This window comes from Micromesistius poutassou (genome assembly GCF_964030765.1).
Source record: "Micromesistius poutassou genome assembly, chromosome: 8".
NCBI classification, from domain to species: Eukaryota; Metazoa; Chordata; class Actinopteri; order Gadiformes; family Gadidae; genus Micromesistius; species Micromesistius poutassou.
This window is the reverse complement of record NC_140278.1, coordinates 3376425-3401424: the sequence shown is the minus strand read 5'-3', so window position 1 is coordinate 3401424 and position 25000 is coordinate 3376425. Positions and strand designations below refer to the sequence as shown.

General features: G+C 46.6%; 4 protein-coding genes across 4 annotated transcripts in view; 3 read left to right on the top strand and 1 right to left on the bottom strand.

The window, feature by feature from the left end:
• The window catches only part of fbxo32 (F-box protein 32), a 7372-nt gene extending 2021 nt beyond the window's left edge, over positions 1 to 5351 (top strand). Inside the window, exons 5-9 of the mRNA XM_084471315.1 lie at positions 1526 to 1619; positions 2673 to 2857; positions 3291 to 3473; positions 3722 to 3865; positions 4334 to 5351. Of these exons, the coding sequence (XP_084327441.1) occupies positions 1526 to 1619; positions 2673 to 2857; positions 3291 to 3473; positions 3722 to 3865; positions 4334 to 4423 (696 nt within the window). The 3' untranslated portion in view covers positions 4424 to 5351. The remainder of the gene's footprint in view (positions 1 to 1525; positions 1620 to 2672; positions 2858 to 3290; positions 3474 to 3721; positions 3866 to 4333) is intronic.
• A 501-nt stretch (positions 5352 to 5852) lies between these two features.
• Positions 5853 to 11326, bottom strand: prelid3a (PRELI domain containing 3A; the record flags this gene model as incomplete). The annotated part of the gene is made up of 7 exons (XM_084471866.1): positions 5853 to 5858; positions 7599 to 7661; positions 8588 to 8690; positions 9226 to 9296; positions 9425 to 9514; positions 10183 to 10351; positions 11295 to 11326. 7 exons carry the CDS (start codon positions 11324 to 11326, stop codon positions 5853 to 5855), a joined length of 534 nt encoding a protein of 177 aa, XP_084327992.1.
• A 2151-nt stretch (positions 11327 to 13477) lies between these two features.
• elovl4a (ELOVL fatty acid elongase 4a) lies at positions 13478 to 17344 on the top strand (the record flags this gene model as incomplete). Its single annotated transcript, XM_084471287.1, has 6 exons — positions 13478 to 13544; positions 14557 to 14744; positions 15179 to 15259; positions 15942 to 16113; positions 16682 to 16809; positions 16988 to 17344. 6 exons carry the CDS (start codon positions 13478 to 13480, stop codon positions 17342 to 17344), a joined length of 993 nt encoding a protein of 330 aa, XP_084327413.1.
• Positions 17345 to 24792: 7448 nt separating this feature from the next.
• The window catches only part of mtcl3a (MTCL family member 3a), a gene marked incomplete at both ends in the record, with an annotated part of 4260 nt that continues 4052 nt past the window's right edge, over positions 24793 to 25000 (top strand). The window contains one exon of the mRNA XM_084471865.1: positions 24793 to 24924. Coding sequence (XP_084327991.1) covers positions 24793 to 24924 — 132 coding nt within the window. The remainder of the gene's footprint in view (positions 24925 to 25000) is intronic.

Below are 25000 nucleotides of genomic sequence, written 5' to 3'. Positions count from 1 at the left end.
TGTCAGGGTAAGGTCACTGACGTGGGAAGGGGTTTTTTGGTTGGAGGCCCTACCTTGTTGTGGGGCTGTTTTGAATGGTGGAGGGGTGAGTCTTAAGTGCCAGCAGCTGTTGAAGTGAGGTGAATGGAACTTCCGCTGCTGTGTGTGCGTGTGCGCACGTGTGCGTGTGTGCGCGTGTGTGTGTGTGTGTGTGTGTGCGTGCGTATTATGATGATCTTGATGGTGGTGCTGGGAGAGGGAAGGAAGGGGGTGTTTTTTGAAACCAGACCTGGGAATCAGATGACTTGGGATCCCGCCCCTGACTTGCCTCCTGCTCTCGTTGTTTATTTTCTCTGCCTCTCTCCTTACTCTCTCATTTAGTCTCATACTTCCCTGTGTTGTTTATCTCTCTGTCTCTCGCTCTCTCTCGCTCTCGCTCTCTCTCGGTCTCTGTCTCTCTGTGTGTGTGTGTGTCTCTCTCCCTCTGTCTGAAGAAGAGGTCCTAGCCAACTAATGTGTGAATACCAGGAGACGGTTTATCAGTCTCATCATTTCTCAGCGAGGATGTGCTTCATCATGACCTTCTGGTTTTATTCCCCCCCCCCCCCCTCCGGAAAACCATTAAATCGGGAGCAGGGTTACAAAAAATACATTCCTCTCTCTTTTTCTCCTAACACGGTTGACCACTCAATCCAACCAAACCCCCTGAATCCACCCAACAATTCTTTAAGACGCTGCCATGTTTTTTATGACGAACCCCAACGTCCCACAATATAAATACATTAGAATGGTTTACTGTGGGCAGCAATTCAGCTTTAAAAAATGATATACTATATATTATCTCCGTCACAGAGGACAGGTTAGGTAGGGTGGTGGTGGGGGGGGGGGGGGGGGATTAGTAACAGTAGAGCCAGACCTCTCTCTCTCTCTCTCGCTCGCTCGCTCTCCCCTGGCTCTCGGTGTTCTTGTCCTGGCTTGGTTTACAAAGATCAGGTTCAGGACGTCCCACAAAGGAGCACGAGCCCCAGCCTGGCTGAGGTCAAACTGGTGTTGCGTAAAGGGGGGGGGCGACCTTTGTGTTTCTGTAACTGACAAGGGTGAAGCGTTGTGCCTGGGGAGTGAGTGTAGTGTGTGTGTGTGTGTGTGTGTGTGTGCTGTTATGGACTGTTATAGAGGGAGTGGATAAAGTATTAACTTGAGGCCTAATCATTGGTTGCTCACCCAGGCTGCAGGGAGGGCTTCACGATAGCCGGGCCCTGGAAGGTCAAACGACTGGTACCACCGGTACACCAGATTGACCGTCTCTCTCCCTCTGTCTGTCTGTCTCCCCCTCTCTCTCCCTCCCTCTCGGTCTCTGTGTCTCGCTCCCTCTGTCTGTCTGTCTCTCCCTCTCTCCCTCCCTCTCGGTCTCTGTGTCTCTCTCCCTCTCTCCCTCTGTCTCTCTCCCTCCCTCTCGGTCTCTGTGTCTCTCTCCCTCTCTCCCTCTGTCTCTCTCCCTCCCTCTCGGTCTGTGTCTCTCTCCCTCTCGGTCTCTGTCTCTCTCTAGCTCCTGGAGCTCATTGCCAAGTCCAAGCTCCCCTCGCTCAGCGGCGTGGCCCAGAAAAACTACATGAACATTCTGGAGAGAGTGGTCCAGAAAGGTGAGGCGTTTTGAAAATGTGGACTCTCTACTTCTCGGAAGTATTCATGTTTTTGCTGGTTTTCTTAATATTCTCTTTCTCACATGCTCCTATTTGTTCTAACACCCATACCTCCCCCTGTTAGTGAAACTCCATTACTGAATTACAACTAAGGCACGACAACTACGACAACACACAGTAACACGAATAGTTCCATAGCTCCAAACTACATACACACACCCACACACAAACATGCTAGACATACTAGACATCTGAAACCCGAGGTTGGAACATGCAACATAACAAACCCTGACCCCATCTAAAGGGGGACGTTAGTATTTCTTTGTCCCGTAGTAACGGAACAGACATGCTCCAGAGCCCAGCTAGTACTCTGAGTGTAAACACACTGTGTGCTCGTGCTGAACAGTGATTCAGGTTGTTTAGGTAGCGTCCTGAAAGCCTTTGTCCAAATATTTCAACTGTGGTTCTAATAATATTATGGAGTGTGTGTGTTTGTGTTTTGAGTCCTTGGGGACTCTGAGTATCTCGTTTCAATAACATGCTTTTAAGATATTCATAACTGTTTGTTCTTTCCATGGATTATGCGTGACGGAAAAAAACCCTGCATTTAAATAATAGGGTCTTGTGAGTGGGAAATATCATATGAACATCTGCAACAATGGTCCAACTTTTCTGCATCTATGTACTATTCCTCCCAAAGAAATCAGAGTTGATATTGCAGACCGCAATATTTATTTGACCCACAACGCGCGTATGAAGCAGTTCCCTTGGATTAGAAAATAGTTGAAAAAATGGTCTTTTGTAATGTAAGAAGTTTGGTCACAGCCTGACTAGGCATGGTGGATTTTTTTTAAAATATATTTTCCGCCTATTAGCCACACAATGAGCCAATAACTCCTGCTTAAAGAATGTGTCATGTCCCAGAATGCCATTCACCATTACTTTGTGTATATTGGTTGGTTTAATGTATTCGTCGGTTCCCCACGATCTCCCATCTGGCGTGGTTTGGGTCCCCCCTGCTCACGGTTCCCTCCCCCCCCTGGTTCCCCACAGTGCTGTCGGACCAGCAGAACGTGCGGCCCATCAAGGAGCTGCTGCAGACCCTGTACCGCTCCCTGTGCAGCCTGGTGCAGGACATGGGCAAGTCGGTGCTGGTGGGGAACATCAGCACCTGGGTGCACCGCATGGAGAACATCATGCAGTGGCACCAGCAGCTGGACAACATCCAGATCAACAGGGTAGGGCTGAGTCATAGGTCCTCTTCATGTCGTCATAGTATTAATAATAGGTCCTCATAATATCTTAATGGTATCAATAATGTCAGGAGACCCCCCCCCCCCCCCCACCAAGATAATTGATTCATCTTTTTGTCTGGGAAATCACGGTTTTGCCAAAATTAAATATATTGTAGAACTTTTGGAAGAGCAACTTTGTAGATGCAAAAAACGAGCCTGGTTTAGACCTAAATTTGACACACCTTTCAGATTGTCAAATTTGTATTTATTCACTCACTTTTTAATAAAAGCAAATGGATTCATTTTATTCACTCACAACACTGTTGCATGTGAATAAATGTATGAGATAAGGAATCCTGAATTCTAAATGAATCCTGACGTTCCGAACCTGAGGAATCCCTATTTTGAACCTTTCCCCGTCCCTCCTCCCCTCCAGCCGCCGTGCGAGGGCCTGACCCTGAGAGACCTGCCCGCCAGCCTGCAGCTCAACATCATGCAGCGCCTGTCGGACGGCCGGGACCTGGTCAGCCTGGGCCAGGTGACCCCCGACCTGGGGGTCCTGTCGGAGGACCGGCTGCTCTGGAAGGGGCTCTGCCAGCACCACTTCAGCGACAGACAGGTACGCACACACACACACACACACACACACACACACACACACACACACACACACACACACACACACACACACACACACACACACACACACACACACACACACACACACACACACACACACACACACACACACGTGTCATGCATTTCCTCCTTTGTGCATTCACCCTGTCCATCCTGTGTTGTTGTTGTTATTGTTGTTGTTGAGTTCTTCAAAGTCAACAGTTCTTATTGTTTTCTCTGTGTCTGTAGATCCGCAAGCGCCTGATCGTGTCGGAGAAGGGCCAGCTGGAGTGGCAGAAGATGTACTTCAAGCTGATCCGCTGCTACCCTCGTCTGGAGGAGTACTGCGAGACGCTGCACTTCTGCACACACTGCCACATCCTCTTCTGGAAGGTACACACACACACACACACACACACACACACACACACACACACACACACACACACACACACACACACACACACACACACACACACACACACACACACACACACACACACACACACACACACCACCCCCCCCCCGGGCGTGTCAATCTGTCTGATGCAAACTAGCACGGCGTGCATGACATGCAGTCCTCCATTTTGCATAGTCAATTTTGTTCAGGGACATCTTTGTTGTCTGGGAAACTTTGTACCGAACACGGTAACAACCTAGGTAACATTCTAAAAAATATAACCATGAAACGTGTCGGGATCTGGGGTTGCAAAATAAAAAAAAAACAAGTTCCTTTTGGCTCCCATAACATAACGCCCCTAAACCGGTTCAAACAAAGTGAAAATGAAAGATTATATTTCTTGCTGGTGTTTTATTTGTTGAACGTGAACCAGCGATTCACCGCGGCCTCTCCTCCCATAGGACACGAAGCACCCGTGCACCGCAAACAACCCAGAGAGCTGCACCACCTCCCTGTCGCCCCAGGACTTCATCGACCTCTTCAACTTCTGAGGGCCCCTCGGCCCCCCTGTACATACTGTACATAGAAAGTGTTTTATTTACCTTTTTTCTTTTTTAACAGTACAACACAACCTTCCAGGTGTGTAGATGTTGGGAGGGCTGGGTCGGGCCGCCGGGCACTGCTTGTCTTTCTTGTCGAGAGGTGCTGGGGAGATTACAGTTGGAACGCAAATGAACGTGACCGACGGAAGGGCGCAACGGGTCGGAGCTGCTGCATGCAATAGATTGAGAAGTACAGTTTACCTTTTGAGATTTGGGCACTTTGCACTTTCTGAGATGAAGTTTCTTGAAAAGTAAACTGGTGGCATTGGCGGTGTTTGAGAGGTTTTCTTTTGATTAGATTTTTTTTTTACAACAAACAAAAAAATCTGCAATGTGTTGTACACGATAAGGAGGACACATATTTCTGCTATTTCTACAAGTGGCGAATGTTACAGAAAGGAAACTGGGAATTCGTAATTAGATTGAATGCTGTGACTCTTTGGTACGATCTTGTGATTTCCTATTTTTGCTTTCTTTTTCACTTTTATACAGGAATACTATGGGAAAACGCAGTTGTTTTGTATTGGTTTGTATGTGTTCTTTCATGGCTAGAGTGTGATGCTATAAGTTCAAAGATAAGTTGAATCAATTGTTTATACCAGATGTGAGCCCAGACGTGGAGTGTCTGAGGCCTTGATGTGTGCTCTTAGTTACATGTTTTGAATCTGATTCCCTTTTGAGTTCACTGACTGTGAAGTCATTTAAATCTAAAACTAAAATGAGTTTAACCTTCCATTTTATTTAAATGTCATTTGTATATAAATACACTAACCCTTTTGGTTAACCCAAATTACATCTTTTTGGCTTCTAGAAAGTGAGTAAGTTGCATACTTACTTGAGTACAAAGTTCACAATAAATACTTATTGTAATTGTGCAATTTTTGTTAGCCAGATCGGCTGCCACTGTTGAAACAGTGAAGAGATCTGCTGTGCAATGCATTTTATGTTTCATTGTCTGTTGAAGTCAATAAATTATAAAATATACAATCCCCTTTTCTGACTTTTTAGATAATATGCTGGGGGTGGGCCACTGGTACAATAATGACTGAACAGCAGTATGTCTGTCATCAAAACAATGTACATATTTTTATAATCTTAGATTCTGACATTTCACCATCCTTACATTATTAAACTGTTAGCTTCAGAAAAAATATATAAATAAAAATGATTAAAAAAAAGACCCATGCATTTGAACACACCAAAAGCTGTGTTCAGCCAAGGTGCTTTAATAGTGCTGCCTATTCTATTCTTAGCAAACGTGTGCTTTCTGCTGGACAAAAGATGAACTACAAGATGCCTGGCTTTTAGAGAGAGAGAAGAAGAGTATTGGGACACCCTACCCCTTTGCGAGAATGCGCAAATGCTCTAGGGTTAGGGCTCAAATCTAGGGGAAGGGGGAGAATTGGGACAGGGCCTAAGATATGTCTCAGCAGATGGTGGACACTACTCAGAACTTTCCTTTCCATAAGCGCATGGGTAACAAACAAACTACTAAACAAACGACATTTATCTTTTAGAGATATTTCTGAAGGAAAATCTCCACAACTTATGTATAAATGATTAGAAATTCATTCTCATTGTTAACGTGTTAAACCTTGTTTATTGAAGTCTGGGTATTTAAGTTAAATTAAATGACAATGATGTAATTTACAAACAAGAATTACCAGGTAGCGTAGTTCTTAAATAATAAAAACAAAGATCTTATTAAATGAATTTTGCTCACTCATCACTCATTGCTGTGTGTATTAACCCTTGCCATCTGTGGATTAATGTGGAAGCATTTAGGCTGGCAGAATTATGATTAACAAAAGAGTTACAAGACACAGGCTTTCAATTAAACATATGTTCAATCTCAATGCTCCCAAAGGCAATAATCCCTTTTAGTTCAGATAAAAAAGGCAACACATTGGCTTCGTTCCCTAGTCATTCCAGTATTTTCAATGCATCTATCTATCTATCTATCTATCTATCTATCTATCTATATATCTATCTATCAGAGGACTTAGCATTATACAAACTCACCCTCCTAGTCTAATGGCTGCATCATAGGAGTAACAAGAAGAACATAACATGTGTTATAATTTAATAATTGTCTCTATTTATTACCATGCATCTAAGTACATTATATGTGCATTCTCTGAAATGTACATCATGAGCACCGATATCTTTTCACCGTCCCAATTTGGGAAGTTTCTTGTGTGATGTGTCATTACAGAACATAGTGATCGATTCAAAATGAATGATACGTAAAAATGGCTGAGACTCCTCCTCTTCATATTCTCTGCCACGCATGCACCCACTGAGGCTTGTGGCCGTAACCCCTGTGGTTATACTGGTCTTCGGCAAAAAATGAAGACATTTCTCGGCTTCCCTTCTCATTGTTGATGGCGTTCTCTCCGGCGAATACATTACACCGACCGATTGACACAAAGTAATGGTGAATGGCATTCTGGGTAATCCTGAAGCAGACGTCATTAGCTCATTGTGTGGCTAATATGCGGGAATTATAAAAAAAAAAAGAAAAAGAAATGATCGTAACATGATGGGAGATCTCCCATGACTTAGTTAGGCTGTTGACCAGTCCAAACTTCTTACGCGACAAGAGACAATCGAAGGTGTGTTGTTGAGGTTGCTTTGCAGATCTATGTAGATTAGTTCTATGTAGCCTGGGTGAAGTCACGACAGAGGTAGGAGAGAGAAGAGTGTGTGGATGGAAGAGATCTACACCGACACACACTCCTCCGCCCCAGAAAATGCACATGAACCGAGTTGCAAAAGGACAGTGGCAGGCTGATGTCCCCCGCCGTCTGTCTTGAGTAGAAGCCACTGGATGTAGTCGAAGAAGTACAGAGAGTTTCAGTTCTGCGTAGGAAAAATAAATACATCAGTGTTAAGATTAAGTCGATAAGGCTGAAAACACACACAAAGGAAAAACACATTTAGGCCGAATCACACACACACACCCACTCACACACACACATACACACACACACACGCACGCATACACACACACACACACACACACACACACACACCAACTTTTGATTTGGAAGAAGAAGCCAGTTGTAATTGAGTGGAAACGTAGGAGCAGTGCAGAGCGAGGTTACCTACAGAGTTAGCCTACGTCACACAGCGGTATGTTCTCTCGCTCTGAGTTCTGAATGATCCACTCAATGGCATCCCAGCCCTAGCGGTCACACGAGAGGAAGGGAGGGGGATAGAAGACAGCAGTCAAAGCCCATGCCAGAGTGTAGGAAAATGTATTCCAGTAGAGAGTTTATTAAGGTAAAGTAAAACAAGTGAAAACCCCCAGGAAAAAAAAAAACGTGTAAATCAGAGACTAATGGTGTGTTCCAGATGCCTCGGACACCAGCCTTCCGAGCTGCAAGTAGGGAAATCTCCCAGCTTTCTTGCGGCATTTCTCGGAGGCACGCCCCCTTTTAGTCGGTTCCTCCCGGAATTCTGAGAGTGGACCGAGTTCAGTGATGACGCTCTCAATAAAAATGATGCGCCGTTAAAGATATTTATTTTCTTTGTATTTGTACCACGTTGGTCATTTCAATGTTGATTTTAAATGCTCTGACACACTTGATTACATTGCTACTTTATTCCAGTCACCAATTTATGCATTGCCAATCTTGCTGTGTGTGCAATACAATGTAAAGTTGTGTTGTTTGTTTTCGAGCTGGTTTGCTAAAGAGGCTAATTTAGCTAACAATAACAACGACTAGCCAATGACATGACACAAACACATAGACGAATGGGAACGCTGATAGTGCTACGAGGCGGGAAATGACATCACAAGTGCTACTCAGAAGGCTGGTGTCTGAGGCATCTGGAACACACCATTAGCTTGAGATCAAGATAAACAAATCCGTCAGTTAAAAGTCTCAACAAAGGTCTCATGCTTAGAAATGACTGATGCATGCTGGGAATGTTATGTTCGATTTTGACATGTATTTCAGCCAGCATAGATTTCAAGATCGAAGAAAATAAAAGTGAAACGGTACATGTACATGTACAGAGCACACCATTTATGTGTGTGTGTGTGTGTATATATGTATGTGTGTGCGTGTGTGTGTGTACGTGTGTCTGCATGTGTTTTTATTTCACCTTCCTTGCGTTGGCGGACATTCTCCTTGCCATCATTCCTTCCAGGTAGCTGCTCAGACTGACGCCCTTCACTGTGATGATGGCCTCCTGGGTCAGGATGGTGCTGCATGGAGGGGATACAAGTCCATCACCACCAACTGTCTGTTGCACGCAATACAAGGCAAGGCTACAAGGTGCCGTGTTTAGAACTGAGGAGTTCCTCACATCACCACAGCCCGTGGTGTCACGCACTACAAGTGTCCGAGAAGCTTACTCCTCTCTCGTACGCTTCTCATATAGCCTATGAAGAGGAGCTTACGTATGCGCCATCCTTTGTATGTATTTAGAGGATTCAATTATAATAGAGTTTCACTTTTTAATCCAAGTGTAACATTTGGTAGCAAATGGCAGTTTATGGATAAAAGCTGATAATGAAAGCAACCTATATAGCTTGTAGCGCTGACTGCTATTAAGATGAATGATCCATATATATATATATATAAAACAGATAGCAATAATAAGAGGTTGTTCATGAATGTTATTTCCTCTCTCCACTTGATGCTATTAAATTTAACACACCGGACGTTTTTACCAGATGAACATCTGAACAAAGAGGCCATTCTAACCAAAACAGGAAGTTCATTTGTTTGTGTACTTACACCTCAGGGTTGTCTGGATGCGGTCGGTAAACCAGCCTCTCGTCCACCGACACCAGGTTGGTCAAAGTGATCTGCAATTCAGGAAGACACAGTTCATGCTTTTTGATTGGTCATATCGCCAAGCAAGTGCACTCATCTCAACTCAAGGGCGTTCCTTTCTGTAGACAAACTCTTCATGCTTGAAGTGTGTTTTACCCACATTGGTGGAACACAGCTCCATCTTCTTCTCATCGGGGTCCACTATGGAGTGCTCTTGTATGTAGGTCCTCGTCTGTGTGTTCCCCAAGATCTACAGGAATCAGGGAAGAAAACCTTGACTCACCTTTGCTGGACAAATCTACATCCATATACAAGGATTTGGATAGCATTCAGAATTGAAGGCTGGGAAGTTTGTCTGCGGCTGTGTCGAAAAAATGCCCTTGGAAATGAATATAGAGATAGTGGCGGCATGTGGCTCAGGAGGTGGAGCGGGTTGCTGGTAACCGGAAGGTTGCTAGTTCAATCTCCGGCTCCTCCTAGCTTAGTGTCGAGGTGTCCCTGAGCGAGACATCTGACCCCAGGGGCGGAGTGGCCGTCGGGACGATCGGGAGTTTTCCCGGTCGGCCGGTCGGCCACCGAGGTCAGGTGGACCAGCCCACATTTAACGTGAGCTGCCGAGAGACGTGTGTAAGCCGGGCCTATGCGTTATACATCATTATTCTACTTCAGCGCTCGTCCGCGACCCCCCTCATCAACAATTGCGATCGCTACGCCACTGGGCTGGTGGTGGGCCGGTGGTGGGCTGGGCTGGGCCGGTCAGAATTCTCCCGGTGGCTTTTAGTGCTTTTAGTGAATAATGATGTATAACGCATAGGCCCGGCTTACACGCGTCTCGGGGCAGCTCACGTTAAATGTGGGCTGGTCCACCTGACCTCGGTGGCCGAGGTCAGGTGGACCTCGCCCCTGTTGTGGACTGACCGCTCGGACGATGCCGGGCAGACCCCACTCGGTGCTGAGCAGCCGGTGGCTGTGGAGCCGGCCCTCCGTGTCCAGGCCGCGCTCCAGCACGTCCACCCCTACCACGCTGGGGTTCATGGGGTTGGGGTACTTCCTCATGGCCGCCTTGATCACCGTCTCCCATGGATAGCTGTGGAGCAGGCCCGGACCAGGACAGACACAATGGATCACACGGTATTGATACATGAAGTCACGTCATGATCGCAATCGTATGTCAATGCATTGTGATGTACGGTCACGATATGATGTCATTCGTCGGTACGATGTGATCCGTCGTGTGAACGTGACACGTTCACATCGGTGTGACATCCACGACGACGATCGAACCAATGACATCATATCGTAATCATGTATTAATATATCATTATTAACATGAATTAGGCCTAGGTATTATTTTGTACACAGATACTACATAAACGATTATGATCAGATGAAGTAGATACTACTAGATACTATTAGATGTATTATAATACTAATACTATAATTATGTATTATGTATTATTATAGTATTATTATACTGTACTGACAGCGATATATTGTTTCTCTTTCTTCTGACAAATGTACTTATTGTAAGTCGCTTTGGATAAAAGCTTCTGCCCTCAATGTAAATGTAAAGTATAAGTATAAGTAAAATGTATAAGTAAATATGAAGATATGTTAGTATTAATTTCAAGGTGAGCCTGGCCTATAGGACTTAAGGCTACAGTTTGAGTGTATTACATGCTTACACACAGATCAATTAACAGGTCCGCCAAGGGCATTAAGATCAGATAAAGATGACACAACCAGTGTTGCTGGTTACATGGCAAGCGTTGCAAGCTCATACCGGAGAGTCAAACTATGGCATAACATCTTATTTTACAATCCATTTTTAACATTGATTGACTTCGGTATGTAAATCAAACTGTAATACAGACATGAATGTGTGTTATTGAACTCGTACCACCTAAACTAAAGTATACACTCGTATAAAGAGCGTACTCATGTTAGTTAAACCCTAAACGAATGATGACAAATGTCCCATCGCCGCAGTATCCGAGCAAGATGGCATCGTGACTCGGATGGAGACCCACCTGAAAACATGCTCCGTGCTCCAAATCTTCATCTTCAACCTCACCGCCGTGTCGAGTATACCTCCGAAACAACCTTCTCCATCCAAAACCTCGACTCACCACCGGCTACACAACCGAGAAAACGTCCGTAGTTCAACACAGACCTCCGCCGGTCCTACGACTGAAGGGACCTCCACCACCAGCACCAGCACCACCACCCAGCAGAGAGCCGATCTGATTCCGCCTGGACCCCCTTACACTGCACAAAGTGAGCTCCAAACGACACCCACAGCCCCGGCTAGTGCCCCTACACCGACACCCCACAAAGGAGACCCGAACAATAAAGGAATGTAACGTGTGGGTCGCGACAATAACCCACAGAGAGAGGTGACAGCCGGGGAAGAGAGCAGGGCATCCGGAGTTGCGGCTGCTGCGTCCGATGCCTCAGTGTGCGCATGCTCCGTGCATCTTTCCCATCGGTTCCACGTCAGGTGGTACCTCGGCTCCAGGGCGCTCTCCTCTCACGGCGGAACGCACGGAGCGGGGGGCTGCGAATAAGCGTTACGGGCTAAAGGGAGGGCGGGACTTATATCGTTTATTCGTGGGGGGTTTAGCAGCGGGGAAAGGGAGGGATTTCCTGTAGAGTGATATTCGTTTCCGTTACAGGTTTCAGATCTGTTTCTGACCTATATATTCAGACAACTGCATATGCATCTCGCTTTTCGTTGTTGTTGTTTTTCTTCTTGTTGTCGTCTTCTTGTCTCGCCCCGGGGATTGTTACCCGGCGTGCATAGCTCATTGGCAATAAGACACCGGAAATTACATAGCGGTAAAACCGGGATAACGCTTTAACTCAGGACCCTCTCTCAGCTCACTCTCCGTATCTCTGCCCAGCCATTCGACCAGCAGAGGGAACGGGTCTGCTACGCTGATCGGGAATTAATACTACAGCCGTTCATCCAAACGGCTCCTTCGTGTCGGTCCAGCCGAGGAAACGAGCCACCTTGACCGTGTAAAGAGCCGCCGACTGCCGGGCGGGGACGGAGCAGAGACCGCATGACCTTGTGGGCTGCTGATCGTCCTTATTAAAGGAGCTTTATCCAGCGACACGGTAAGGCAGCGAGCATCCCCACTCTCATTCAAATGAATGAGAATCATTTTTGGGCATGGTTCGGTCATTTAGGAGCTGGGGTGTAGCAAGAGAAATTCATTGTGTGGTATAATATTCATATTTTGAGTTTTTGCATGTGCAATATTGGAAGACGCAGCGTGGTAGACTGTATAAAAGCTGCTAGTATCGATGATGGGAAGGTGTCAATAATCCAGTCGGAGGCCATAATGCAGGCAGTAGAATGCAAATTTCACCGATTCGCGTTTTTTTCGCATATGAATGCCCGTCGCACGTTGTTATATCCATTTCGACCGCATATGTCTTATGGCCAAACCAAACACCGAGCAGATGATGGATGGGAGGCCGGACTATGCGGTGGGTTATATCGGGTGGGCTACATGCTGCAGCGCCGCTGGAGGTGGGGGAGATGGAGCCTCGTTTTCTTTAGGAACATCAAACCAAACCAAGGCTGGTTACACGTCCTACCGGGATCAGCACGTCCTACCCAGTTCATTTTTAAAAAAAAATTTAATTCAAGCCCAAACACGAGAAGCCCATGGTCGGCCTACTTCCACACGGGTGGATGTGGTCGTGCTCAAGCGTAAAATTCTGCTGACATCTGCGCGGCGGTAGCGGTGGTGGTGCCTCCTCCTCCGCCTCCTCCTCCGCCTCCTCCTCCTCCTCCTCCTCTTTGTGCGACATGATGCCGGCTCCTGCATGGCTTATAGACTATATCCATCATGTCCCGCACCCTGGGGGGGCTTAAGTCTGGCACATGAACCGTCCTCCTGTCTTCAGTCTGCTGTGTGTCTCCAGTCAGTCCAGACGTCAGTAGTGCAAAGGCCTACTGACGAGAACAGGACTCGACGTTTAACTCATCTTGCATTCGGATTCATATTTTCGATTTGAACTTTCACCGAAAAGGATTAGGCCCTATGCCAACATTGACCTCATTCTAAAAAAGCCTATGCGTTTGTCTGACGGTAGGCTGGACTGAAATAATTGTACAGATCTCAGTTATTTACTCTCTCTCTCTCATGTCCCATGTCTGTATCTCTCTCGCTCTTATTTCCTCAGGACACCGGCCACAGTCATGGAGATCCTTACTCATCTCTTCAACGACACGGTGGAGTTCTACAAATGGAGTCTCACAATTGCAGGTGATGCTTTGTTTTTTTGGTTTGTGTGGGAGACTTAAAAAATTAATGACAACGCAGAAGGTTATTATTACCATATTTGCTATTGATATTACATATTTTATTACGTTATCCCTTGCACTTAAAAATAGTACTGTGGATTGTGTAGCATCTTATCCTACCTAGCTTTGTTGTATACTGGGAATGGGTTCTATGAACATCCTTACTGTACCGACAGCAATATATTGTTTTTTCTCTCTCTTCTGACAAATGTACTTATTGTAAGTCGCTTTGGATAAAAGTGTCTGCTAATTGCCCTAAAAGTAAATGTTACCAAACTGTACTAATGAATTATGTCTTTTTGCTAGAATATCCTAGGGGTGTAAAATGCCACACTTTATTGTTCATTATCATATGGTTATTAATATAAATTTTAATTGATTACTGCTGCATGTTTCTGCCCATGGTGATAGTACATGTGAAAATACGGATATATTTGTGGTTGTACAGGATGTGACCTCGCTGTTAAACCCTCTTTTATGATCACTCTGACGGTGGCGGTCTGTCTGTGTGTGTGTGTGTGTGGGAGGGGGGGGGAGTTGGGGGGTCGGGGGTAATACTACGGGGTGGGGGGATCGTGTCTATGGCCCAATAAATGGCACAGGCCCCTCCTACCACAGATGTCCCAGTGAGCCCCCATAACGCAGCGTCCCTCCAGGAACTGCACAAGCTGGTGTCCCCCACAGAACAGGGCAAAACAGAATCAGCACAAAGACTTGAAGATCAGAGCAAAACACACTTTAGATTTAAAGCACGATGAAAGAGATCATCTTTAAAAAATATATTTTATTCAGCACAATTTTACTTGAAACTGAAGTGAGTCCATGCCGTTTCAAATGTTTTTTTTAACCCTTTAATAATTAAAAAAAAATAGAACAATAAATGAAAAAGCATTCAATTGAAACCCTGAAACTCTTGTCCAATCGACTCGTCTGTTTCAAAGCGTTGTTGTTGTTGGTGGTTGTGGCCCCTGCAGACAAGCGGGTGCAGAAGTGGCCCCTGATGGACAACCCTCTGCCCACGCTGGCCATCAGCAGCTCCTACCTGCTGTTTCTCTGGCTGGGGCCCAAGTACATGAAGAACAGGGAGCCCTTCCAGCTCCGCAAGACCCTCATCGTCTACAACTTCAGCATGGTCTTCCTCAACTTCTTCATCTTCAAAGAGGTGGGCGGGCCAGCCTTAATGTCTGGTTTCATTTACAACCGGGCGATTTATATGTAGAACATTTATGTATTTGTACTGTGATATATTTGTATATAATATACAGCTCATTATGTTACGGCCACCATTTTCAGAATATCATACTAAAATATTAGGATTATGTGCCGTGCAGTGAATCAATGTAAAAAACGCCACAGCATTAAAACACATCCATGTTGTTTGTTTTCACTGATATCCAGTTCGCTGGATGATCTCACCTCGATAGACCATCGCCATCTGTGGGTTTTAGCTTTTAAGTTCATCCTATTAAAGTCAATCCTTCCTTCCTTCGTACCTCATCCGTCGTTCCCTCTCTTCCTGCTTCTAGCTCATCGTCCGTATCATATATCATAAGTTGCTTTCCATGGTCCGTTGAAACGCTTCTTGGTCCTTTGCAGCTGTTCATGGCGGCCCGCTCGGCGAGCTACAGCTACATCTGCCAACGGGTGGACTACTCAGACGACCCCAATGAAGTCAGGGTGAGTCAGGATGTAGTATTTAACAATGCAGACAATATTGTAATCATACACCAGAATGGTATATTAACGAATCAACACTTGAAATATGTCTGCGGCTTTGTTAGCTATGGGGGTTTTAGAAACGTAACACCTTTCCATTCACGCACCACAGATTCTGTTATCAGATTTGGGGAATAGGGAGGCGAGAAGATGAACGCAAGGGGTTAGGTTTCAAGAGATTCTCTTTCCTAGCTCTCCATGACGTAGCGCCGTACCTGTAAATACATACGCAGAAACTGGGATGCTGCTCAGGTTAAGACGAAAAGGGAATGTAATGTATTTGCATTAAATTGAAGTGAATAAGTGTTGTAAAACCTTTATACTGTTCATACAAGAATATAACCTACTAGTATCTACACTCTTAAATGTATTTTACCAGACCCGTGAGGTCTGTTAGGTATTCTCTCTCTCTCTCTCTCACTTTCTCCACCTCTTTTTCTCTCTCTCTCTCTCTCTCCCTTTCGCCTCCTCTCTCTCTCTGTCTCCATCTCTCTCCCTTTCTCCACCTCACCCTCTCTCTCTCTGTCTCTCTCTCTCTCTCTCTCCCTTTCTCTCTCTCTCTCTCTCTCTCTCTCTCTCTCTCTCTCTCTCTCTCTGTGTCTCTGGGTCTCTCTGTCTCATATACATATCTCCTGTGAGACAGGTGGCCGGGGCGTTGTGGTGGTACTTCGTCTCCAAGGGGGTAGAGTACCTGGACACAGTGTTCTTCATCCTGAGGAAGAAGTTCAACCAGGTCAGCTTCCTCCACGTCTACCACCACTGCACCATGTTCACCCTGTGGTGGATTGGCATCAAGTGGGTGGCCGGGGGACAGTGTAAGTCACCTTTTGGTTCTTCGTAATGGCGTCGGTCCGGTGGGTATGTCAGCTAACGTAACCCTGCCCAGGTGCAATAGATTGTATGGCTGCGAGAGTTCAGGCACTGCTAGGAGTTGGAGCTGAAGAGAGGATGGAAGCTTGTTGATACTTTTGATAGTGTTTGAGGCCTAATTCCATTTCAGTTAGTACCTTGGTGAGCTTATTTTTTATCTTAAAGAACCAGGAAGACAAGCAAAACGTCCAGTACGGACACAGACGTTCTAGAAAAAGTGTCTGTAAAAGGTTCCAAATCCCACCATGTAGCCTAGCTACTGAAACCCTGAAACTAATCAAAAAGCGTCAACAGCATATCTCCGCCCTGCGGTGTTTGGTTTCCAGGCTCTGTTCCATCTCTCAGCAGAAGTACTGCTATAACATAGAAGGTTGTGTTTATGACTGTGTTGTTTATTTTAGATCCCTGCTTTTCTTTGTTTGACCAAAGGTTGGGATCATAAATGTTCAGTAAATGTTAAAGTATTGAGTTACCATTGTTCACCTAAAATCTTTTATGTTTTCCTTTGCGCAGCATTCTTTGGTGCACACATGAATGCGGCCATCCACGTGCTGATGTACCTGTATTATGGGCTGGCTTCCTGCGGACCCAAGATCCAGAAGTACCTGTGGTGGAAGAAGTACCTGACCATCATCCAAATGGTAAGGGGGGGGGAGGGTATGCAGAGTCTAGGTGAGCAAACAGCATCTTTGCAACAACAAAGGGTTAAAAACCCAAACCAGAATAGCCATCGCCAAAACTCATCGTGAACGCCTCTTTCTCCTCCGCCCCCTCACCCACCCATCCTCCCCTCCACCCCACCACCCCACCCGTCTCCAGATTCAGTTCCACGTCACCATCGGCCACACGGCCCTCTCTCTCTACGTGGACTGTGACTTCCCCCACTGGATGCACTACTCCCTCATCTGCTACGCCATCACTTTCATCGTGCTCTTCGGCAACTTCTACTACCAGACGTACCGCCGGCAGCAGCCCCGCCGCGACGCCTCCTCCTCCACCACCTCCGCCGCCTCCTCCGCCTCCAGGGCGGGCAAGGCTCTGCCCAACGGGACCTTCAACGGTGGCCTGGGCAGCAAGGCCGCAAACGGAGCCTCGGCAGCGGGCAGAGGGGAGGACAGCAAGCCCCAGGAGAATCCGGGCCGCAGGAAGAGGAAAGGGAGGGCCAAGAGGGATTAGGAGGAGAGGGTCGGAATGATGGTGGTGAGGATGATGCCGATGATGACGATGATGATGATGTTGAAGACGATGACGACGATGATGACGACGAAGAGGCTGCGCCTGTTGGGGCCCTCCCCGGTGTTGTGAGTTTGGGAAAAACAACGAGAGACTCTAATTGGCTGTAGAGGCGAAGGGGTCGGATGGATGGAAGGATGGATGAATGGGTTTACTGGTGGATAGATGGATGCATGGTTGGATGAATTGATGGGTTTACTGGTGGATAGATGGGTGGATTTGGTTAGGTTGTCATTTTTGAGCTGTTTCTTCAGATATGAGATGCGTCTTTTACGGTTATCCGAGTAACACTTTGCAAGGTGACAAGGGGAACACAGTGATGATAAAAATGACCTTTATCAGAAATACTCCATAATCAAAGCAGTTTGTGGTGCAGGTCATATTGCAGCAGTGTTTCTCTCTGTCCACCAAGATGATTGGAACTGCCTCCAGGGTGTTTTCGCTTATCTGGCTTGCTAGGAAAGTAGGGAAAGAAGTTAAATTGCAACCTGCAATGGATCCATCAGTCTGCAAAACATAGCATACCACAAGTAAATTCTCTCTATCTCTCTCTCTCTCGCTCTCTCACTCTTAGATTGTATGTTAACATAACCCACACATGCATAACCTTATTGCATCGTATCATTTTGTACAGTTCATTTACATTCATATATTCTTATGAGGAAGAAATTGAGGTCAGAGAGACTAGGCCAATACTATCCATGCGTGTGTGTATGAGAGAGAGAGAGAGAGAGAGAGAGAGAGGGAGATAGAGTTTACATAGTCCTACCAAAACCGAAATCCCTGCTATAATCTATGAGACGTCCAGTCCTATCCTTCCCTTCCCCCTGACAGCGATGAGAAGGGGCGATCTCCACCACGGGGGCTGTCAACCGATGTACGACTCAAATCGCAACTCCGCAGACACTGCTTCCGAACTATCTTGACGCTCTCTTGTCGCTGCTCAGAAACGGAACCATCCCCTCGATTTATCCGGTCCACCGGCGGACGTTTAGGACTCAAAACGTATCTTCCTCAACACGTCCCCCATGGTTGATTTTTATACGCAGTCTTTCTGTCTCTTATCTTCCCAGACGCGTTTTGTGTAGAATCAAAGTGACTTTGGAGGATGTGCTTTATACCCACGTTGTCCGTGAAGATGGTTTTTATCCTAGAGAGGCTTGAAATGGGCTACTTGTCTGGTCTGTGTTTGTTCTGCTTTCGTCTGCCTGACATCCTGTGGTTATCGACCGACCGTGTGGCTGGGCCTGTTGAGGAGGAGCTGAGAGGAGGAATCCTAGTGCAAGCAACCCCACAACCAGACATCTCATTGAAGTTAAAAGACAAAGCTATCTCGTCAAGAAAAAAATCAAATATAAAGAATGAGGATATTTAGTCATAGTTTTTCTTGCCATAGTAGTGAAGATACAACCCGTGTCATGTAACAGCCCTGTATTCACACCCTGAAAGGTGTTTACGTTGGGTTGAAAAGCTGTAAAAGATGGCGTATCTTCAATGAACAGCCGATCACTAACATACCAATATATCACAATCATATTTTCCACCTGTGCAGTACAACGTGTACAAAACAGTGCTGAGATCTACTTGTTGTCATTCATTCAAATAATGCTATTTATTGTTTTTCTTTATGTACAAATATATTTTATGAGAATGTGCTTGAATTCGTTTTTTTTGTTTTTGTGTTGTAAATAATATTTTTGGTACATTTAAGCCATTGGGATTGTTCCGAGTACAACATGCTTCGACATGCTCATGTGGCCATGTTGCTTCTGTGATTTTTGTTAACTTCTTAAAAATGTTCTTGAAAATTAATTAAACTGAATGCCTGTGAAAAAAATAGCTGGAGTGTGATTGTGTTGCTGTTCCAAAATGTGCCACTAGGTGGCATAGTTGTCACACTAGACACGCACAGCGTCTGTGCTCCAGGCGCTGTTCTGAAGGCTTGGTCAAATCTCTCAAAAGTAAACCAATTTAGTTTGAAAGTGAATGTATTCACGTATCCACGTCATTAGCAACAGACGCCTTATCATCGTTTGTTACATTCGCCAAGGCGTGTCTCTGTGCGTGATATCAAATTTGCAACAAATCTGATGGGTTGGTTGGTAGGTAATTATAGGACAAGTATGAAGTAATTAACTTTTCAAGCCAATCAGCGAAAGGGGGTGTGAGAGTGGGCGTGACATATCACGCAATTCTGCGTAATTTCCCAATGATTCATGTAGCGACAGCAAAAAAGATGTTGAAAGGTTTGTCAAGGACTAACGATGGTGGTCGGCTAACCTTACCCAGCGCGGCCCATTTCCTGTTTTACTGGGCCACGTGGAGATGGAGTCAGCTCAGAGCATCCCATTGGCTCCCTTCAAGCCGGCCCACTTCTATCGACCTGATTCTTTAGGTCAGCTAAAAAGAAAGCGTCTGCTAAATGCCCCATGTTGTAAATGTAAAACCACCACAAGCCAAAGGAAAGTGGGTAGTGAGAGTGGGAAGTGATGTGACCCTAACCCTGACAATTAAGTTTAAAAAGCACAAACATAACAAACGAACCTCCTGTTAGATACACAACAGTGAAAATACTCACCTAAAATCTCCACACAAATAATCTATCCCCCCCCCCTTTCTCTCCTCCGGATCGCTGACAGGCTTAGACAAAGGTTTCCATGGCAACTGTATAAAAGCTGTTGTCTGAGGCACCCCCCCCCCCCATACCGTCCAACCACCAATCTCCTCTCCCGGGATCAGCTGGGACCCACATGGCTGGAACACTGACATGATTAACTATTTAACAGGCTTTTAGGGTGCAGGACGGTGAGTGTGTGTGTGTGTGTGTGTGTGTGTGTGTGTGTGTGTGTGTGTGTGTGTGTGTGTGTGTGTGTGTGTGTGTGTGTGTGTGTGTGTGTGTGTGTGTGTGTGTGTGTGTGTGTGTGTGTGTGTGTGTGTGTGTGTGTGTGTGTGTGTGTGTGTGTGTGTGTGTGTGTGTGTGTGTGTGTGTGTGTGTGTGTGTGTGTGTGTACTACACTAAGCTACTGAAATACCAGCCACTGGTGAGTCGTATAAACCAACTAGGTTACCAATGTCAACTTATATCATTCATCTTTGGAAGCTTAGGCCATATTCACAAACATGTGGTTAGGACTGCTGTTGGGGGGATTACTAAAGAGGGAAGCCAAAAGATTGGCAAAATTCTGCTCTGTATCAGCCTCCATAGGTAGCATGAGAATCTGGAGGCAAAGATGTTTTGTTTATCCTTAAGTGTTCGGTGTTTTAATAACTTAATTGATCATGTAGGCCTTGTAAAGGCTTGTAGCTTGATGAACCTGTCACATTATCAGTATTTCTTCCCAAAATGTTTGGATCTTTTTTCCCCTCTTTGTAAATGTGGATCCAAATAAAAGCATTTAAATGTGTGTGTGTGTGTGTGTGTGTGTGTGTGTGTGTGTGTGTGTGTGTGTGTGTGTGTGTGTGTGTGTGTGTGTGTGTGTGTGTGTGTGTTTGCAACATACTAAACATTGCACCCCATGGCACTATAGGAGAACAGGTTTTCTACCAATGTGCTTTTGTATATAATGTGCTCATACTAAAGCCTCAACAGTTTTGCCTCCAACACAATGTTTGAAAAGTGGTTCACTTTTTGTATGTCTAAATGATCTCTACATAATCAACTACACATTACCGTCGTGACTGAAACAGTTGACCCATCTGCTTTTGTTCTTGTGTTTATCTTGTATCTATTATAGTGCTTCTATTGTTCCTCCCTTTTTATGTGGGGGTGGAACTTAGTGTGAAAAATGCACAATATGCCAAATATATTATTAGAAAAAAACTTACATGTGTGCGAGACAATGTGCGTGTGTGTGTGTGTATATGTGTGTCTGTGTGAGAGACCGGTGTGTATGTGTGTGTGTGTGTGTGAGAGAGAAAGAAAGAGAGAGAGAGACCCATGTATGTGTGTGTTTGCGCAGGAATGCATGTGTGTGTGTGTGTGTGAGAGTTTGTGAGTGTGTGCGTGTCTATCTGTGTGTGTGTGTGTGTGTGTGTGTGTGTGTGTGCGTGTTACACATTACACATCAGCCCAGTGATAAGACTTGAAATGGGAGACATAAGGGTGTGAAACTCAGACAACACTTTCTGTCCACCGTCCCTCCGGGTGGACAGATGGGCTATTCTTAGCACTTCAGGAAGAGGCTGATTCAAAGGATGATCTGGCACTCAACAAACGGCATCGCACACTTCTCCTCTCAGGGGAGTCTGGGAGACGGAGGGGAGGGAGGCACGTCCTATTCAGCACTGTGGGAGGGGAGGGGGAGGCGGGGGGGGGGGGGGGGGGGGGGTGTCCAATTCAGCCGGGACATCAAAATGTCCAGATGACCGTCAATAGGATGATGCTGTGTTTGTCAGTGTACAAGAACATGGGGGGAGGGAAGGTAGGAAGAGAGAGAGAGAGAGAGAGAGAGAGAGAGAGAGAGAGAGAGAGTCTGTGAGAGAGAGAGTGTGTGAGAGAGAGAGAGGGAGGGGAGAGAGAGAAAGAGAGAAAGAGAGTGTGTGTGAGAGAGAGAGTGTGTGAGAGAGCGAGAGGGAGGAAGAGAGAGAATGGGAGAGAGAGAGAGAGAGAGAGAGAGAGAGAGAGAGAGAGAGAGAGAGAGAGAGTGAGAAACAGCAATCAGCACCCCAAAAGATCTGTGATTATATTTCTGATTAAAAATCGTTAAAAAAAGAAGACTTGCCACATGGCTGTGACGGAACACAGAGGAAGAGGCTCGCGTCCTTGGGGTTGTGTGATTTCTGCGCCTGTGCTTCCACCTAAAGCTGGCTGAGTACCAAGCGGCAAGCGAGGCTGAAAGTCCTTGAACACAAGTCGAGGGACTGTGGGACACTGATCATCCAGAGCAGAAGCAATATTAGCTTTGGCTCCGCTTGCAGTAGCATGAGGTCATCTCTCCGGAAGACCGGGATGGGCGCATTTTTAGAAAACAAACAAACAATATGAATACTATTTATTGAAACATATAGCTGTGTGGTGTGTGTGTGTGTGTGTGTGTGTGTGTGTGTGTGTGTGTGTGTGTGTGTGTGTGTGTGTGTATGCATGTGTATACAAGGTGTATCCATGGCAACAGGAGCAGAGGATCTCGTACAGATAATTATCAATTGAAATAGGCTATGAAAAAGCTGCAAATTAAATAGAATCTGAAATCAAATTCAACTGTAAAATATATTTGAAATCCGAGATTAGATTTTCCACAATGAAAATCAAATCAAGAAATTAGCAATAGACCGATATTGATATATTGTTGAATTAAATAACTCGTTGTTTTTTTTATAAGCAAAGACAATATCCATTCTTTTGTATTCTCAGAAGGACCCTCGGCCTTTTGGCAGAATGAACACACTTGAAGGCGACTTCCCGTTTTACACAACGTGTCGCCTCGTTGATCAACGGAAACCGAGTCAGACACTCGGTTCACCGGGTGGGTACGCGCGTGCGCGACCGTGCTGCGCGCGCCCGCCCGCAACAGCCGGCTGCATCACAAAAGGACAGACACCAGAGAGACATCAACGTGCCTTACGCGATGGACGTAGCGACGTGCTCATTGGAAACAGCTCGTTCTCGGCTGGACGGGGAGGCGCTCGGAGACAGCCGGCTGCCTCACCATCACCTCCCAGCTTCAGCACCACGGCCGCGCGAATAACACCCATAGCAGGTAGGACAAAGACTGTGCGCTGTTTGACGCTCGTTTTTGGGGGTTTCTTGTGTTTGTTTTCGTGCTTTGTGTGGAGATGTGAGACTCCGGCTCAAGGACTGATCTCGCGGTCTACATCACATCGCTGGGCCTGTGATGGAGAAGCTGTTGATTTACTGTTGCTCGGACTTCTGGTCTCGTCATATGCTGGAAACTCGTTCACCGTTTCCTCTGGTTCTGCGGGCCCACTTAAAGGCGATTTATCGGATTGATTTACGTGTTTTATCCAAGATACTCATGTGTTGGGCTTGTGTTGGTTTTAACAATAAAGATTGTATCGACCAAGTGGGTGTTTTCAAAAATACTATATTTTAAGGTATAGTGGGTTTCAAGGTGAAATAAATGAAATCATGCATCGTGAGATCTGCTCGGGTCACTTTATGGACTCCGTTTGGTCATCGCTCTCCCCCGTCTGCGTAATGAGGCGTTAGATGATGGATGTGAGTTGTGAGATGAAGATGAATCTTTGACAAGCTAGATGGCACTTATAGCACCCGGGACATGGCTCGCTTCACATACTATATTACAGCTTGAGAATGTAAAAGTAGCCTGAGCACAATCTCATCTCCAGAACCAGCGCTTTTGTGCTCGCTCCCCAAGATAAACGCTCGCTGTCAGCTCGAAGCTCCGAGAAAATAGAGATGGACTCAACAATGGTGGGCATCCGTTAATAGGAGAACCACGTAATTAAGGCTGGATGACCCGTATACAATCCTAGTCCTCGTGTATAGGGCTCTACATCGAGCCCCTGCTGCTGATGGTAGCCCAGCGTTTGGAGGGATTATTGGAGGGTTATCGATCCATCATCGGGTGTGAGATCAACATGTCCTTGTCGGCTGCTGATCTATGCAGCCATACCCATCCCATCTCCATCCCTCTCCAGGCACATGAAGCGACAAAGTAGGCTAATTCCTTTTTTTCCTCCAACAAGGTCACTCCCGTGTCGCCCTTCGCCACGCGATTTGTTCGCTACCGCCACATCTCATTGTTCGCTTTCGCCAAGCCACAAGACAACGGGGCGAAGGACGCGAGGAAATGGAAGCTGTGGATGAACAGAGCCCTCGCCTTATGATGACATCATGATGCACCCCCCCTCCACGCGATGAACCCCCCCCTCGGCGGCGCGGCAGACGCGCCGCGCCAGGCGGAAAGCAGCGCACGCCCCAAGAAGCAACGCGCGACATCGCCGGCCGGCGGTAAGGAAGGCGCGGCGTCCAAAGGTGCGCGGCGCAGAAGGGCGGCAAGACGTCGAAACAAGGAGGAAGTGGAAGAAGCAGCCGAGGTCATTCCCCGGTGTCCACTGCCACGGGCAGGGAGCGGCAGAGCGGCGCGAAAGCGCGGCCGCTGTCCAGGCAACGAGCGGTACGGAAATCCGCCAGCGGCGCCGGGCGGCAGGGCGTCGGCGGAACGCGGCAGCCACGCGCCTGACGACGCGTCGTCGCCCTCCTCCCGGTCAGAGCAGAACCGCGTGGTGTCGGACCAGCCCTGCGCCTCCAAGTCCCCCAAGCTGCGCAGCAAGCAGCCGAAAGGAGGGGAGGCGAAGAAGAGCTCCAAGAGCGCCGTGGGCTGCGGACCGGGCTTCTGGAAGGAGGGCTGTCTGCAGTCGAGCTGATCCAGTTTCACCTGAACAAGAGCCTGGGGAAGAAAGGGACCAAGATGAAAGCAGGTGTCCCCCCCGGCGTCGGAGCCGAGCTGTCCCCCGAGGAGGAGCCGCCGCAGACCCCGCAGCCCGACGAGAGGCTGCAGGAGGAGATGGAGAAGCTGGAGGATGAGAACGAGGATCTCAAGGTAGGCCTGGTTGCGTTCCCCTTCCCCATGCTCACCTGCTCCGTCTCAAGCCCCAAATACACCGGCGGCGATCGCG